Source organism: Aspergillus luchuensis, chromosome 3 (assembly GCF_016861625.1).
Source record: "Aspergillus luchuensis IFO 4308 DNA, chromosome 3, nearly complete sequence".
Taxonomy (NCBI): domain Eukaryota; kingdom Fungi; phylum Ascomycota; class Eurotiomycetes; order Eurotiales; family Aspergillaceae; genus Aspergillus; species Aspergillus luchuensis.
The window spans coordinates 1,213,739-1,229,740 of NC_054851.1; the positions used below are offsets into that span (position 1 = coordinate 1,213,739).

The following is a 16,002-nucleotide window of genomic DNA, read 5'->3' on the forward strand; positions in this document are numbered from 1 at the left end:
TCCTCCCCACGCCCGTCGCCATTCTCCTCGTCTCTTTCCCCCTCTTCCGGATTCAGTTCAACTCCCTGGGTGGGTCTAATATTCACAATGGCTAAGGAAAGGACCGAGAAGAAGGACAAGCGCGAGAAGAAGGAGAAGCGCGCGGAGAAGGACGGCGTCTCCAAGACCAGCAAGAAGGAGAAGAAGGAGAAGAAGGACAAGGTCGCTCTCGCCGACGCCGTCGAGAAGGAGCTCACCACTAAGGTTCTCGATGGCCTTGATCAGGCTGCCACTGAGGCTCCTGTCAATGGCGCTGAGACCGAGCGCATGGACGTTGACAGCCGCCCCGTTGGCGCCGTTGTTCCTTTTGCCAGCCCTCTGGTCGAAGACAAGAATGCCAAGAAGGTCCTGAAGAGCGTCAAGAAGGGTAAGGATATATTTTTTCTCATCTTTTTGCATATGTCTCCCAGGAGTCCTGCCGCCTTCACTTTGGTCCCGTCGAGATGGCGTCTGGATTTGAATCAGTTCTAGCTTCTGGCCCTGAGGGCTTACGATTGCCGCGTTCGGCATTGACTGCGCATCCATCTATCACTTAATAAACATTCGCTAACGGATTGACTTATAATAGCTGCCGTCAACAAGTGCCTGAAGCGCGGTGTCAAGGAGGTCGTCAAGGCTCTCCGCAAGTCGCCCATTCCCGCTGCCAACGCCAGCATCGGTGTCCCCAACGGTGTCGTCATTCTCGCCGCCGATATCTCGCCCATGGACGTTATCTCGCACATCCCTGTCCTGTGTGAGGACCACGGTATCCCCTACGTCTTCGTCACATCCCGAGCTGAGCTCGGCAACTCCGCCGCCACGAAACGCCCCACCAGTGTCGTGATGGTTGTGCCCAAGTCGGCTTCCAAGGGCAAGAAGAAGGACGGTGAGGATGATGGAGAGGACTTCACCGAGGTGTTCGAGGAATTGGCCAAGCTCGCCCAGAAGGAGGCCAAGAAGGTGAACCTGTGAAGTTTTCAGCTGGACTTCTGAATCCACCTTTTCCTTTGCTCTGTTGTTTCTTAATTATACGGCTTCTTTATGTGTCTTGTCACTTTGCTGCTATGGCTGTACAGTTTCACTTTGTTGCTTGACAAGGCAGTGCATGTCTTCGGGGTCTGGCCTTTAGGACGTGTTCATTGGGTTGATCTTTTATGATGTGTCCGTTGCAAATCCGGCGTTCTCACATGGTGTATGAAAAAAGGCAGGAAGTATACAATAAAAATCCCAATCTTGACCAGAGCCTTCGTAAGCTGTTCGTACAGAGCGCCAATGGGGACCATTCTTGCTCCCATTGTTAGGAATGCGGAGAGAGAAAAGATTAATGGCAAGAGGGGCAAGCAGGAGAGCCCGCATTTCAGGGGGTTAACCATATTTGCGACTATTTCTACTGAGGGTTGCTCATCTTTGCGTGGGAAGATATCGTCGCCTTCATGGATCATTCGACATGGAAGAAATGCCCAAGGCGGCTTAGCGTGTGCCCTTAATTCGGGAGGAAAAGCAATACGGAGTTAATGGAACATGCAACCAACCACCTGAAGGAGTTCAACCTTCTATGACCAGCAATGAAAACGAGCTGGGGTAAAGCCAGATAGTTAGTGTAACATGTCGTGGCTTACACGAAGCTCCTTCCGTCATCCCTATCGGTCTTTATTATCCGTCTTTATCCTCTGGAAGGCCTCATTGCTTCTCCTGGCCATCTTAACTCCCGGTCCCGGGTACGATACCTCCACGACCTTATTCCCATGGCACAAGAACACAGATGAAACAGAAGGAATCGTTCAATCCACCTCGAGGTTGATATCTACCAAGTTGACAAGATGGGATTCCATTTACTTTACTGAGGCGGCCAGACGAGGCCATCTCTTGGAGCAAGAATGGGCATTCAGTTATGCGTTCTCCAAATTCATTAATCTATTGGCCTGTGGTAGGCGTCTTTCATACACCCCATGAGCCAATTCTCTGTGTTCTAAGATTCTTGATAGGCTTTACAAACATTGGGGCTATCCCCTATGAATTCAAGCATAGTGCACTCGGTATTGCCATTTCCCACGCAGCTCATGCCATCTCGGTGGTAGTTCTCTATCGTTTGGCATGCACTCTATTCCCTGGAGCGCAAGGACGCAAGCTAGCTTTTATCGCAGCATATCTACACATTATCTCGCCTGCTGGACTTTTCCTATCTGCTCCCTGCACGGAGAGCACGTATTCTCTCCTAAGCTTCACGGGCACTCTTCTCTTTGCTCAAAGTTTTGGTGCTCGCGGCGTCTCCATCAGCATCAAAGATAGCCTCCTAGTGCTTGCGGGTATCCTGTACGGCTTATCCACCGCTGTTCGTGGAAACGGTCTGCTCAATGGCATCGTTTTTTTCGAAGAAGCATGTCGAGTCTTGTATTCATTAACGCAGGGCTTCAGCTTTGCCAAGTTTCGCCGCCTGGTTGCGGTCGGTCTCGGAGGTATTTGCACGGGGCTCGGATTTGTGTTGCCGCAATATATAGCCTACCAGCACTTCTGTGCCACCCACGAAGACCCGTCAAGAGAATGGTGTCATCGAACTATACCCAGTATATACAGCTTCGTTCAAGACCATTACTGGTAGGTGTCTTATCCCGCTTTTTGTCAATTTCCGCTGACGTATGCAGGGACAATGGCTTTCTTCGGTATTGGACTCTGTCCAACGTGCCATTATTTGCACTAGCTGGTCCAATGTTGGCCATCTTGGTGTACTCTGCCATCTGGACGCTCGGGGTGGGTTCTAACCGGAGGGAAACACCCACAAATACAACACAGCCAGGGTTCCCGACCGGCCAACTGACAGGTCGTTTATTGCGTAGCCTGGCAGCTCCTCAGATTACCCTTGCCGTTATGGTGTTATTTTGCAATCATGTGCAGATCATCACGCGACTGGCCTCTGGTTATCCAGTATGGTATATATGGACAGCGACTTCGATTATGAACAGATATACAGGTCCTTCATCTGCATTGAAGCGGCAGCTGGAGACGACGAATGACCAAAATGGTTATTGGCAGATAATTGTTCAGTACATGGTGATATACGCTGCTGTGCAGGGCGTACTTTTTGCAGCGTTTCTTCCTCCGGCCTAAACCAGCATAGGCGAAGACGGTGTATATAAGTAATATCATTGTTCTTTAGAAAAACGTGGTCAGAAGCCGGCTATATAACATCAATGTTGGCTCTAAGCTACTTTCTGGACAAACCACCATAGCCCCATCCTCTACTACAGCAACATGTGCATCATGGCAAAACGTTGAGCTACATTGGCACTACGACGCAGAAGAAATGATCAATGATCTGGTCAGTCTCTGATTGTTCATATCATCTAGATAGATACACTAATACAGGAAAGGAAGGACGCAGTCTTTCCCAAAGAGTAAGCCCATTCCTTCCAAACCCCCAAAAACATTACACACGGGGAAAATCCAAAAATATAAAACGCGCTTTGCTTTTCATAACATCATCCATCAATGGCCCAAAAATCAAGCCCTCTGGTCCGACTGCAAAGCCTGGTACGGGTGCTGGTTATCGATGCCCTTCTGTCTACCGGCATTGGTACCGTCAGGACCACTCTCCGCAGTCTTACGCTGGAAGCCACCCTGCGCCAACCGACCGGGGTCATTCTCGCTACCGATGTCAGTAGTCCAGCTAGCATTCGGCGCATCATCAGGAATATCTCCTTCCTTCAGATTGGCACCCTTGGGCTTGCTGTCACTCAAGCTACCAGTCACATCGTGAACGTAAGACGGCGCAGCTCCAGCATTGTACTGGCTGCTGTAGCCGCTGCCACTAGCCGGAGCGGGCTGCTGGGAGTAGCTAGCACCACCGCTTCTTCCTCCTCCAGAGGACTGTTGCTGCTGAGACAGCTTCTGAGAAGCAGGGTACTGGCCCTGGCCGATACCGAGTTCCTTCTGGGCAGCAGTGGGACCACCGACGTAGCCGGACTCGGGAAGGTGAGCGCCAGGGTAGCTGCCCTGTCCGCCTAGACCCTCGGCGTACTTGTCCTGGGTGTCGGCGTTGGAGTCGAGCTTGGTAGCGGCACTGGTGTCGGTGGTTCGGACAGTGGATTGACCTGCGGAAACGCCCATGGGCTGAGCTCCGCGGTTCTGAGAGAAAGCGCCGCCCTGGGTGGCTGATTCGGCGGCCAAGGAGTCGTTGGTGATGGGACCAGCGGGCTCTTTAATAGGGTTGTTTCTGCGCTCGGGGTCGGAAGTGACCTTTGTTGAAAATCAGCATCTATGCCTCAATTGTAACTTGGGCAGTGCCGAAGCAAGTGACATACCTTAGTGCTTCTCTGGCCAGGGGGGATGGGCTGTCCTTGGAGATCCATGGTTATAATGGTTGTTATATGAGATATAGGAGAAGTATAGAAAAGAGTAGTGTTGAGAGGATTAGATTACTGGACTGGTTTAGTTGATTGATTGATTGATTGATTGATTGTTAGATAGAATGAAATAAACTGCTATCCCAACCAACAACTCACAACGACAAAAAAGCCATCTATATACTCTACGACCGAGTGAACCAAATGAAACGGATGGCGTCAACTTCCCCGAGTCTGAGCGCTTTGCTTGAGTTCATCCCAGCACATGATGTCATACTGACATTACGACGAGCCCACCGAATTCAACAGAGAACAAGCGAACAAGGTACGTCAACGAGCAGTATCTGGTCTCCAGTTGTGGCGTCAATCAAAACTAAACCATCGAAAAAAGAAGGGAGACAAGCAAGACAGGAATTCCACGTCTTCCAGATCAGCGAACTGGGCTGTTGTTTTCTGCAGGGGAACCCGGCCCCTCCCCCTTCGCCCCTTCCCCTTTGTGCCGGATGTTGCCCTTGAGGGCCCAGACAACTTCGGTCGGATCCACCCACATGTCTGATTGCCATTTCCGGTAGAACTATCAGGTATGGGCTCTTGCTTAGGTATGATTGTTGCTATGATGTTTTTGTTCTCTCTCTATTGCGTAGATTACTAGTGGTTTGGATGCTTTGCTGGCCTTCTAGTGGTATAGCTGGTATGACGTCATGGTGGTTGGGTGCATGAGGAAATGCTCTCTCTATACTACTCATCTCTTGTTACAAAGGAGATGTGTTCAATTCCTGGCTTTTGAAGTGCATTATGAGATGCTTTTTGTTCTTTAGCTGCTACGGTCTTGACCGTGCCGTTTGACTGAAAGGTCCTAGGGTTTCTGTCCGCAAGCCGATTGGACCGGCTGTGTAGTATTGCTTAGCCTACTTGAGTTGATAGTACTACTAGTGGTAGTATTAATCTACCAAAGTAGACTAGAATATAAAGAAGCTTTTATTCTACTTCGTAGTAGCAATTACAGATCAATGCCTAATGTAGCTGATCAATCAAGCACATGTAACAATTGATGCTTCTTTTACTAGTTCCCGCCCGGGTAGATAATATATTTATAGCATTAGTACTACAAGTGGAAAATGAAACCAAGCTATCTCGAACAGCAATTTACATTGGCACTACCAGTATACTATTCACTATAAGAAAATTTAATAGTGCAATACGACCATAGAGAGAATAGTAGTAAGATAAAATGGTTATAGGACATTCATTTTGGTTCATTAAATGCTCAAGTCATAATAGTACACATAAAAAATAGGCCGTAGTCAATACGCCCTCCCCAACATTAACTCATAATATATCCAATTTACCGGTAAAGAGCATCCCGGGGCAGACCTTCAAGGTTATCCTTGCCCTGGCGTCCAACACCACTCATGGGTTGCGTGTTCTTGTGGTATTCTTCTCCAGATACCCGGACACTGCTGCTTGCAGTTGCGGGTTCTCTCAAGGCGCTGTTGTTCTCGCCCGAAACGGGTCCTTCGCGACCACCAGAACCGACGTTGACAGTTCTCTGGTCCATAGAGTTCCAGTCGCTAGCACGAGGGGGATCCTCGGGCAATGGCAGGTTGGACTGGGTCTTATCGATCTGGGCCTGCTTGTCGGTGTTCTCATCGATGATGGACTGGAGTATATTAGTTAGTATCCGTCAAAAGAGACATTAGGTCAAGTGAGGAATTACCTTCATGGCAGAGACGTTAGAGTTTTTGGGGGTCTTGCCATCATGAGCATGGGAGGCATGGGACTCGGGCTTGCGGATGTCCTGGATGGTGGTGTGGAAAGTCTGTTCGGACATTTTGGATGAAGTTGTGTATGTGTGTGGTTGATGAAGTGGTAATTGAGGTGAAGTTTGTGGTATGAGATGCGATGGATTGATTGTTGAGGATGAATTGAAAGTTGATTGATTGCTAGGATGATTCTGATGGGATAAATGTACCTTTAATATGTTGTTGCAGTGGACGAGAACCGATGGGCGTGGCTGGTGACGTTGGCCGCGACGACGTCATACAAGCCGGCTACACCTTGGTTCGCCTTGCAACCAACCCAGCATCATTGACCCCTTCATCATAGGGGCTACAGTGTCCACTCAATTATGGAGACTATGAACGAATAAGACAAGTCTTGACTGGAAATCGTTCTATTGGATGAGGGAATATCAAGAAGTTGCCGGTGAAACAGCGGCCCCTGAAGCCTTGGGATTGTCTGATCGATGATGGCAACAATAACGACAATTCTCCGCATAGCAGAATGCTGATACTGTGTACCTGGAATCTATCATTCCTTCTCATTCCTTCAACTTCTTGACCCATTTTTATTACATATTCATCTTTAAAGTCGCACCGGTGAAGGGACAGGAGTCGCTCTAAGCCAAGCCCCAGGTACATGGGATCAGCACCCCAGTGATGCCATATGAGATCTGATACTGAAGGTAGAACAATCCAGGGACATCATCAAGCAGCCCAAAGCGGGGTCAATGCTCGTTGAGATGAGATACCTGTAACCTTCCCCAGTCTGAGGAGTAACGTACCACTTAGGTGTCCAAAGATTCTCGAGTGGTATTGATACACGAGTCTGCAAATGAGGCATGAAACTGCTACACAGCACTGGATTTAAAACGGAGCACTGCTTTCCGATCGTTAAGCAAGGACATTGCATCCGAGACTCGAATCGCGCCTATACTCGTGAATACGTATCTCTGGTTGATATAGGTGATGTTGGGCTTGGACATTGGGCGAAGTCTAATCCAGTATAGCGAGTCTTCGGCATCTTACTCGGAGTTACAAACTTTCCATATCAGCATTGAAAGTCATATAGATACGAACTTAGACTTGATCTCCGCTTTTCTCAAGGGAAGACAATACTATCAAGGGTGACTGTCAATCTGAGGACGGACCGAAAGCGATGCTTGTCACAACGCGTAGGCTATTGCACCCCACAGACGTAGCATGAAACCACTGGGCTTTGTGGCAGCTCCAAGCATCGTTAGTAGCGTCAAGCATATCAATTTCAATCAATGTTGATGCCTGAGAACAGAATTATATCGAAGAGATCTTGTTCAGAGTCAGGGACAATCGGGGTCTCGATCGGGAACGGCGGCCTCAGACCGCCTTCCTAGGGAGGATGGCAGAAATTGATTGTCTCCCCGCTGATGCAGAAATGATTTCCCCAACACTCAAGCGATCAGATCGATGTTATTTTCTTAAAATCATTCTTTTCTTGCTCATATACCTTAGAGATTGCTGCGCGCGTTGTAAGATGCCTAGAGATCCGTTAATTGGGCTGGTCGGAAAGGTCTGGGATCCTTTTACCCCTCATACGAGACGCCGCTGATCGAAGTGAGGGGCATGTAGCCATCCAGCGGAAAATCGACCACATTAAATAGTCTGACAGATGCCTCTTCCAAAGTCGGTAAGCTACTTAAGTTCTGCGCTTTGATTGTGTCGGAGCACAAACTTATGGCATGTTTCACATCCAGGAAATTTCCCGTATGTTCAATCCTATTGCCGTTCTCGTCCTACATCGATATAGATATCGCCCTTCGAACGCCGTAATGGACCGTTTATCAGAGCTGCTCTGACTGGCAAAACACAGTTTCACTACGATCGATCCCCAGCGCGCCATTGGCTACCTTCAGATAGAATGCGCCTGTCAACGATTCAATGTCTCCGATAAGTGCAAGCCGAACTACGGAGGATGTGTGGAGGGACGGCGCTCTGTTCCCATTGAACTTCTGGATGTCGCAGGTCTTGTACCAGGTGCACACCAAGGACGCGGTCTGGGTAACAAGTTCTTGGATGACCTGCGCCATGCCGATGCTTTAATCCACGTTGTGGACGTTAGTGGAACAACCGATGCGGAAGGTATGGAATATTGATATCTGGGAAAATCTCGGAACGGCATCACTGATGTCGCACTCTACAAATACAGGCAAATCTACACGCGGATACGATCCTTCACAGGATATTGAATGGCTGAGGTCGGAAATTGTACGCTGGGTTCTGGGAAATCTCATGCAGAAATGGTATGCTTGAGCGCCAGGAGCTACATAATCAGGGCTAATACCATGCAGGGGTTCCATCAAGAGGAGGCACATGGCAGTCAGTAAGTTTGGTCATAAATCAGCCAGAAGCATCTTTCTGTGCTAATCAACATCAGAGGCTACGGCCGTGGATACCTTGCAAGCCCAGTTTTCCGGTTACGGAGGTACAAATGCGATTGTTGCCCGATGCTTGGATCGGATGGGGTTGAAAGAGCCTCTCGAGGAGTGGTCCGATGAGACCGTCGAGAAGGTCGTTGAAGCCTTCATCGCAGAGAAGTTCCCGACAGTCTTCGCTTTGAACAAGATTGATCATCCGGATGCAGACAAGGTTGGTCATATTTCTCAAGTCACCATGTTGCCGTCGTTACTGACAAAGTGGACTTAGAATATTAGCAAAATCGCTAAGATGCAAGATCCTCAAACAATCGTACTCTGCTCCGCCATTTCAGAAGTTTTCCTCCGGAGGCTGGCAAAACAGGGATACATTAAGTACGTTGAAGGAAGCGAATTCTTAGATACGAGGGAGGACCTTATCGAAATGGGCGATCCCGATGGAGGCGGCCTCAAGGAAATGGACGAGAAGCTCACACAGTACGAAGACACTATATACGCCCTTCTCGTAGGCCATGCTAACATGCACATAGGCGCGTTGAGAACTTGAAAGACATGGTGCTTTATCGTTTCGGGTCTACAGGAGTTGTCCAATGCCTTTCACGTGCTGCAGAACTGCTGGGACTCGTACCTGTCTTCCCCGTTCGCAACATCTCCACCTTCTCTTCTGGTGCCGGAACGGCTGTGTTCCGCGATTGCGTTCTTGTTGGCAAGTGAGTGGCCCTGATATGAAACCTATTGCTCCAACTGGACCTTCTGACGCCGAGCAGGAATACCACTGTGGGCGACGTTGCTCGCAAGGTGATGGGTGACGTACCCATCTCCTACATTGAAGGAGTCGGTGGCACCCGTGTCTCCGAAGACGAAATAGTGGAAGTAGGAAAGCACGATGTAGGGTCTCCTGTTCAAAACAAACTGCTTGCGCCAAAGCTAACCTTTCTATTTTAGGTGCTGTCGTTCAAACCTGGTCGATAGATCCTGCTATTCAAGATTTTATGTACAGTCAACATGATAATGAAACACAAGTACTGAGATGATATAGTTCCAAGACTAGCATCTTCCAGTCCGATTTGAACCGCTCCTGAGCTTTTCCCATTACCAATATATGACCCTGGTCTTAATGACCCTTCTATCAGAGCAAAATCAGTTAGCCATTCAACTGAACTCCGTGAGGTTTATAATGCATGTATAGGCTTGCATGGATTTTACATTGGCACTTACATGGCCTCTCTCATCATTCATTCCAATAATCGGCTCTGGTGCCTTCGGATGTTCCTGCTTCGCCTTCTTTCCATGCTGACTACCTCCCTTTTCTGTTGCTCCCTGAGGCTTTGCGTCGTTACCCCCGCCCTCCTTCCTGTCCTGCATAACAGAAGCTGATGCATCTGTTGTTGGGTCTGTAGTATCATTTTTTTCTGCTCGGTTAACTGCATTATCCTCCGCCCCAGTACCCTTCCAGTCTTTGCCCAGGCCGCTGTTTAGGCGTGCTTGCACGCTTCTCGGGGTATGAATCGCAGCCGGCTGCCATATAGAGCGCAGTGGAAGCAGACATGGTGTTGGAGGCCGCGGTACAAGCAGATTGTGGAGCTTTGAAGCTGAAGACTGAATGCGGGTGTTGGCGGGCATATTGGTGGTTGTAGTACTGAAGCAGCTAGTAGACCTTGGGGTAAAAGTAGTTCTTATTGACGCAGCACTATGTCTTTCACGTATAGCAAGAATAATAACTTATCTGTCCGGGTTAAGTCAGAACATCCCCGCAGTTTCAATTAATACTAGCTAAGGTCCGATCGAGTTCGCCTGGAGAATCCGGCTCGACAGCTTTTGTATGACGTCTACATGCCGCAATGTACCCCAGTTGCGATCAACGGTCATGGATAGGGCTTAGGGCATGGAGATAGCTCCCCGCCCTCTTATCGATAAGGACAAACAAACACCTGACCTGTACGTCGCAGGACTGCACCATGCTCGCTTTATAGTGTTCGAAGGCATTTGCTACTGCAAAAGTAACGCCCCGTAACTGAAACTTTACAAAATGAAGCACGATTACTATCCGATTGAGTCGCTTCCGTCGTGGATAAAGCTCAACGGGGTCTCCGTCAATGGTATCGCTTTCCGCAAATTGCAAGCAGATGATGGCACCGACAAGGGGTCTGCAATTGTTGCAACCGAGGTAAAAACCAGTGGAAATGCAGCGAGCAACGCGGTAGAGTCGGAGGTGATTCTACGAGTACCGTCTGACTTGGTCCTGTCATTCGATTTTGTTGAAGAATATTCCAAATCGGATAGACAGCTCCGTGAGGTATTAGAAGCTGTCGGGAACTTTGGAAGAGTAGGTTCTACTTCCTCATTGTATTCCGATTTCCGCCGAACAAATACCGTGTTTATGGCCTCTTCGGAGAGACGGATGAGCTCGTGTTAATTCTATGCTGATCTGTACAGACAGCCAGAGGCGCCATATTAATCTTCCTTCTCGTGCAACTTACCCACTCTAGCCCGGACTATGCGCATGAGCGGCACCAGATCGGACTATCGAGCCCTTGGAGCGAATATATGAAGTATTTGCCGTCCTCTATACCTTTGCCTACATTCTACAGTGAAGAGGAGTTAGAGCTCTTGCGCGGCTCCTCGTTGAGGTTAGCTGTGCATGCGAAGATTGCCTCGCTGGAGAAAGAATTTGAACACCTGCGTCAGAGCACAGAGGGCTTGGACTGGTGTAAAAGGTATTGGTGGGATGACGATACGGGGAAACTGACGTTCAACGATTGGAAATATGTCGATGCGCTGTACCGGTCACGCATGGTAGATCTGCCTCAGCATGGACATGCCATGGTTCCATGTATTGATATGGCAAACCATGCTCCTGAGGGGACGGTCAAGGCGTTGTATGACGAGGATGCCGATGGGAATGCTGTGTTGCAGCTGCGGGATGGACGGAGCTTGCGGGCTGATGAGGAGGTTACAATCTCGTAAGTACTGTCTTTATATTGACTACGTGTTTCGAGCTTGCTGAAGCTGACGATATCAAGGTATGGTGATGAGAAGTCCGCCTCAGAAATGATTTTCTCATATGGATTCCTCGACGAGCATACCACGGACGCGAGGCAAATCTTCCTTGACTTGGATATACCTGATGACGATCCGTTGAAGATAGCAAAGAAAGCATTCTGCAAAGATACGCCCGGGGTCAAGATATCTACTTCCTCTAGCGGCTCAGAAACAGCCGCAACAACAACCTGGGACAGCCCCATCATCTGGTGGGCATGCGTAAACGAGGAGGACGGGCTGGACTTCAACGTCCTCCAAACCACCGACGGCGGCAGGGAACTTAAATCTACCTGGAACGGGCAAGAAGTGAGGGACGCAAGCTGTCTCAGGGACCTGCTAGCTGCAGATCCCCAATGGGACATCTACCAGCTCCGTGCGGTGGTGCTCATCCTTGAGCGACTGGAGACCCAATTCTTCGTTCTCCGCCAAACCGACATGATGATTAGCGAGATCCGCGAGAACGAAGACATGCGTGCTATTTTCGAACCATTTGTGTTTCAGACAATCTTGAGGTTACGAGAGCTGGAGTCCAAGCTTATGGAACGGGCAATTGAGGACCTCGTTAACCAGGTACGTTGTGTGATATTATTCCCGTTCGCTACCCCTTACCCCATATTGTAAACCCCACACAGTAAATCAAACATAACCAAAAAGATACTAATTGTCGATCCTTCAAACAACAGCGGGAAAAACTCATGTCAAGCCCCGCAGTCAACGCCTACCTTGCCCAACAATCAGGGGACATCGAGGAGGATTTCTCTTGAAAGTGAACTACGATCTTTAAAACACCCACTTGCGCACATCTAGTCTAGCTAGTTATCCATCTCAAACCCACTATAGCAATGAAACAATCTAGCCAAGCAACCCTAATTAGTCAATAACTAGTTAACGAGTAGCACAGTTGCCAACCTATCTATCTGCAACCACCAGATCAACCAACACAGACCCCCATCATGCATGCCGATCCTTCATCAAGTCCTACTACTTCCTGCGCAGCAGCAACTAGTCATAAATTAACTCATCTCGTATCAAACCCACACAATAATACCCAACCCGTAACAGCACCGTAAATTTTAAACCATGGCCACAAAAACGTGGAGGTACCAGATTTCCACCTAGCTACTAAGCCACCACCACCCCCGGAAGATCTGAGTTTGAGCTAGTCTGAGTAAGTAAGTTATTTTACCCTACCCACCGCGGGGTAAAGCGATCCTTCCCAAAAAACGAGAGCATTGGATTGGTTGAAAGAAGTGACGCGAAGAAAAGAAAAGAGGAATTAATTGGTCCTGGGGTTTGGTGAAACTTTAAAGTACCATTTCTGGGCAAATCCCATTTTGTAACTAGTTTGCCTGGGAAGGATTGGCACGAGAACTATTTATTCTAATTATTATTCAAATTGGTTTTTATCATTTAAGGGACTAACTATGTAGTGATGACGTTTGCGATGATTCATAAGTTGAAGTTGCCAAGGGTTGGTGATTGGTTGATTATTTGTAAGTAACTTGGTGCGTTAGGTTTGAGGGTTCCGATGTCGCTGAGGTGGTTTGTCTACGACTACTTACTTCTAGTACTGGCTGAGATTGAATTGGTGTGTTGGTAAGATATTATTACACTAAAGTTCGCCTGAGGGATTCGTTACTGCAGCCCTGTCCCTGTGGTGGGGGTATCTTACCAGGCATCGATCGGATAATTTTCGCGTGCTTTGGGTCTGACCGTGCAAGTACTCACGTAAGAGGTCATCAGGTACGTACTAGGTACATCCTAGTTACATCGAGGGGGGATGTGAAGATGCTAGATACATATCAGGATCTCAGCTCGTGGGGCCAGATTCATGCACGCTACAGCTACGGTCCGCCATGATCGACTGCTAGAGGCCCAGGAGACCCTGGCTAACGAGAAGGTGGTCCAGCCAGCCAGCCTTCTGGGCCTGGGAGGATTTATCGAGTGAGATATGCACAGCAGTTGCAGAGCGCCGAACTATCAACCAATGTGTGAATCACACCGGCAGGTCAACTGGCCCCCAAGCAGTGCTGACTACTCCGTAATAGTCAAACCCACCACTGACAATGACCAAAAAGGTCTTGCCTCAGGTGTTCATGCGCTGATGTTAAAAACTGGAACAATAGCAGTGGGCGAATCACAACCCCCTTCCAGACTGCAGTCATTGAATGGTCCATGGATATCCGCCTCCACCTCTGCGTTTTCTCGGCAAACGCTCGGCGCACGACCAACTTTCACCGAGCCACGGTCAACATAAATGAAAAAAAAGCGCTCGGAGTACCCAGGACATGTTATATTAATGAATGTGATAACCACTAGTCGCTGATAAGTCTGTCGGATATCCCCGTCGGGCAGGGCGAGGGAAAAGAAAAAAAAAGTAAATAGTAAGAAGCAAAAAAGATTGCAGCTGAGGAGCTTTTATATGAGTGATATTGAATCCTCTTGGTGTTTCCCCACTGAGGAAATAAGCAGACTCGATCTTGTTCAGGCCTCGTGCCATTCGATCAATGGGAATACGAGGATAATAATCCAGAATCCAAGATCAGGAGCGCTTACTCTCCGCGATCTTCCAGCCGCGAACGCCGGGGGGGAAATCAGTGGCGACACCGCATGAGGCAGTTCATATCCAGTGACCCAGGGGACGTGGCCCTGACTCAAACGGGAATGGTTCGGCAAACGCTCGGATTCCCCACCCTAGTTGGGCTGGAATTCGAGAGTCAATAATAAATGGTGAGAGCAACAGATCTGCCTTGCAGTTGCATGAGAAAAATTTTCATCATCGACAATATTATAGTCAACTTTTTTTCTCTTTTCTCTCAGAAGATAGTAACTCAAAGAAAGCTGCAGATCGCTTGTAGATGAATACGTAACCTGTCTGAATAGCCACCATTCAATGTCATTTGGTAAATCAAGCGTCCGGGTGCCAGTTGGGTTCCGAATCGCGGGGAGGAGGTGGTTGGTTGTTGGCCAACCACGGTAGAGAGAAGTGGTAATATCAGAGTCTGATGGTCTGGACAGTTGGCAAAGACTTGAAAGTGATCTCCATCGGGTCCCCATCCACTCTACTACATTTGTCGGACCGCGAGCCCGGTGGAAACCGGCAAAGCTTTGCTGGCTCGGAATGCTGTGATCTTCAAGAGCCGGACCGCACTTGCGTTCTGCTAGTGTCGGTTTTGTCTGGTTCATCTACATACTAGTCCTCGTGCATTCTCCATAATCACCCCGATAATCCGTGCTTGGGAGGGGGAATAGATTGCAACCATGGGCCTTGGCAGCCATCCGTAACGATATGATTAGATATGGCAATACACGGGACACTCAACCTTGATGATACGAGAACCCCATCGTGGATCCTATCTGACTGGTTGTGTGTCTTATGGCTCGCCAATCACTTGCCCTTCTGAACACCCCTGTAAGGAGAATTAATGTAGGAATCTCCGGTGGAAAGAGGCCTTATTGCGCCGGTGCCATTAATCATACATTAGTGGCCGCGCTGGTCGGAGTAGGTCTGCTGTGGACTTGCCCTTGGTGGAAGTTGTTCCTGCCGCCGCCAGTGCCGAGGCGTCGACGCGGGTTGTGCCAGGGGGCCTGTCAGTGCCAACTTTTTTTTCTCTTTTCTGATAAGGTGACAGCGAGATGATTGATGCTGATGAGACGAAGGGGCGGCGTCTTACTGCTATCTACTAGTACTAGCTTATAAGCAATTTAATGCTGTTACCTATTGGATACTACGTAGCCTCGACAAAACACATAAGTATCCCTCGTTCTCCGATGCAATACTCCGCCTCGGCTCAGCTAGTCATTTCTAGTATTTACCCGCGTATCTAGATAGGTAGATAGATACTAACTACTAGTAATACTACTTAGACCACTAGTACATGAATGGCGAATCAATCAATGTAAGCCAGAGACGAAACCAGTGCTGTGTGTCTTGATAGTAGGTGATGTTCTTCCAGTTACAAATCAGCTGCTGTCAACCGACAAGTGCCGAGGACCGGGGAAGAGAGTCACTCAATTCGAATAACCTCAGCGGCTCCAGACTTACCATACCGGTATTACTCCAACCCACAAACCCTTCCAAAGATTCCAAGTCAACTTTTGGAAGCCCGCCGACTGTCGGCTGAGCGAATGAGCTGAGTCCACAATGGGGATTGGCCGGCATCCCAGCGCATGACCCACTATAGACAGCCCCACCAGCCCCCCTTTTGAGTCGGTTCAATCCTCAGGCCGCACCGCGGAACGTTTGTTACCAGGCCTGATACCTTCGCCGTACGTACTTACATCGAAAAGTTGCTTGCTTCTGGTCGCTCTTCTTCTGCCCCGTCGGTCCTCTCCTTCATCCTCACGCCTTACAAACCCATCTTACCGCCACCACACACTCTCTCTCTTTGGCTCTTCCCACCTTCTCTGTCT

The 16,002-nt window shown here is 48.8% G+C and overlaps 8 protein-coding genes across 8 annotated transcripts; 4 read left to right on the forward strand and 4 right to left on the reverse strand.

The window, feature by feature from the left end:
* Window positions 1-87: 87 nt before the first annotated feature.
* On the forward strand, window positions 88-990 carry NHP2 (snoRNA-binding protein; the record flags this gene model as incomplete). The annotated part of the gene is made up of 2 exons (XM_041686928.1): window positions 88-406; window positions 608-990. 2 exons carry the CDS (start codon window positions 88-90, stop codon window positions 988-990), a joined length of 702 nt encoding a protein of 233 aa, XP_041540863.1.
* A 633-nt stretch (window positions 991-1,623) lies between these two features.
* Window positions 1,624-3,123, forward strand: GPI18_1 (DUF409 domain protein; the record flags this gene model as incomplete). Its single annotated transcript, XM_041686929.1, has 3 exons — window positions 1,624-1,945; window positions 2,004-2,613; window positions 2,661-3,123. The coding sequence occupies 3 exons, from the start codon at window positions 1,624-1,626 to the stop codon at window positions 3,121-3,123; spliced, it is 1,395 nt and encodes a 464-aa protein (XP_041540864.1).
* Window positions 3,124-3,516: 393 nt separating this feature from the next.
* On the reverse strand, window positions 3,517-4,364 carry AKAW2_30418A (uncharacterized protein; the record flags this gene model as incomplete). The annotated part of the gene is made up of 2 exons (XM_041686930.1): window positions 3,517-4,251; window positions 4,317-4,364. The coding sequence occupies 2 exons, from the start codon at window positions 4,362-4,364 to the stop codon at window positions 3,517-3,519; spliced, it is 783 nt and encodes a 260-aa protein (XP_041540865.1).
* Window positions 4,365-5,703: 1,339 nt separating this feature from the next.
* AKAW2_30419A (uncharacterized protein) lies at window positions 5,704-6,189 on the reverse strand (the record flags this gene model as incomplete). The annotated part of the gene is made up of 2 exons (XM_041686931.1): window positions 5,704-6,018; window positions 6,076-6,189. The coding sequence occupies 2 exons, from the start codon at window positions 6,187-6,189 to the stop codon at window positions 5,704-5,706; spliced, it is 429 nt and encodes a 142-aa protein (XP_041540866.1).
* A 1,460-nt stretch (window positions 6,190-7,649) lies between these two features.
* On the forward strand, window positions 7,650-9,519 carry AKAW2_30420S (Ygr210 GTPase family protein; the record flags this gene model as incomplete). Its single annotated transcript, XM_041686932.1, has 11 exons — window positions 7,650-7,685; window positions 7,745-7,802; window positions 7,870-7,879; window positions 7,986-8,254; window positions 8,322-8,415; window positions 8,464-8,495; window positions 8,550-8,761; window positions 8,819-9,024; window positions 9,078-9,257; window positions 9,315-9,435; window positions 9,493-9,519. 11 exons carry the CDS (start codon window positions 7,650-7,652, stop codon window positions 9,517-9,519), a joined length of 1,245 nt encoding a protein of 414 aa, XP_041540867.1.
* A 142-nt stretch (window positions 9,520-9,661) lies between these two features.
* AKAW2_30421A (uncharacterized protein) lies at window positions 9,662-10,170 on the reverse strand (the record flags this gene model as incomplete). Its single annotated transcript, XM_041686933.1, has 2 exons — window positions 9,662-9,673; window positions 9,766-10,170. 2 exons carry the CDS (start codon window positions 10,168-10,170, stop codon window positions 9,662-9,664), a joined length of 417 nt encoding a protein of 138 aa, XP_041540868.1.
* Window positions 10,171-10,576: 406 nt separating this feature from the next.
* AKAW2_30422S (SET domain-containing protein) lies at window positions 10,577-12,353 on the forward strand (the record flags this gene model as incomplete). Its single annotated transcript, XM_041686934.1, has 4 exons — window positions 10,577-10,873; window positions 10,984-11,510; window positions 11,571-12,159; window positions 12,273-12,353. The coding sequence occupies 4 exons, from the start codon at window positions 10,577-10,579 to the stop codon at window positions 12,351-12,353; spliced, it is 1,494 nt and encodes a 497-aa protein (XP_041540869.1).
* Window positions 12,354-14,283: 1,930 nt separating this feature from the next.
* On the reverse strand, window positions 14,284-14,775 carry AKAW2_30423A (uncharacterized protein; the record flags this gene model as incomplete). The annotated part of the gene is made up of 1 exon (XM_041686936.1): window positions 14,284-14,775. One exon carries the CDS (start codon window positions 14,773-14,775, stop codon window positions 14,284-14,286), a length of 492 nt encoding a protein of 163 aa, XP_041540870.1.
* Between the last annotated feature and the right edge of the window lie 1,227 nt (window positions 14,776-16,002).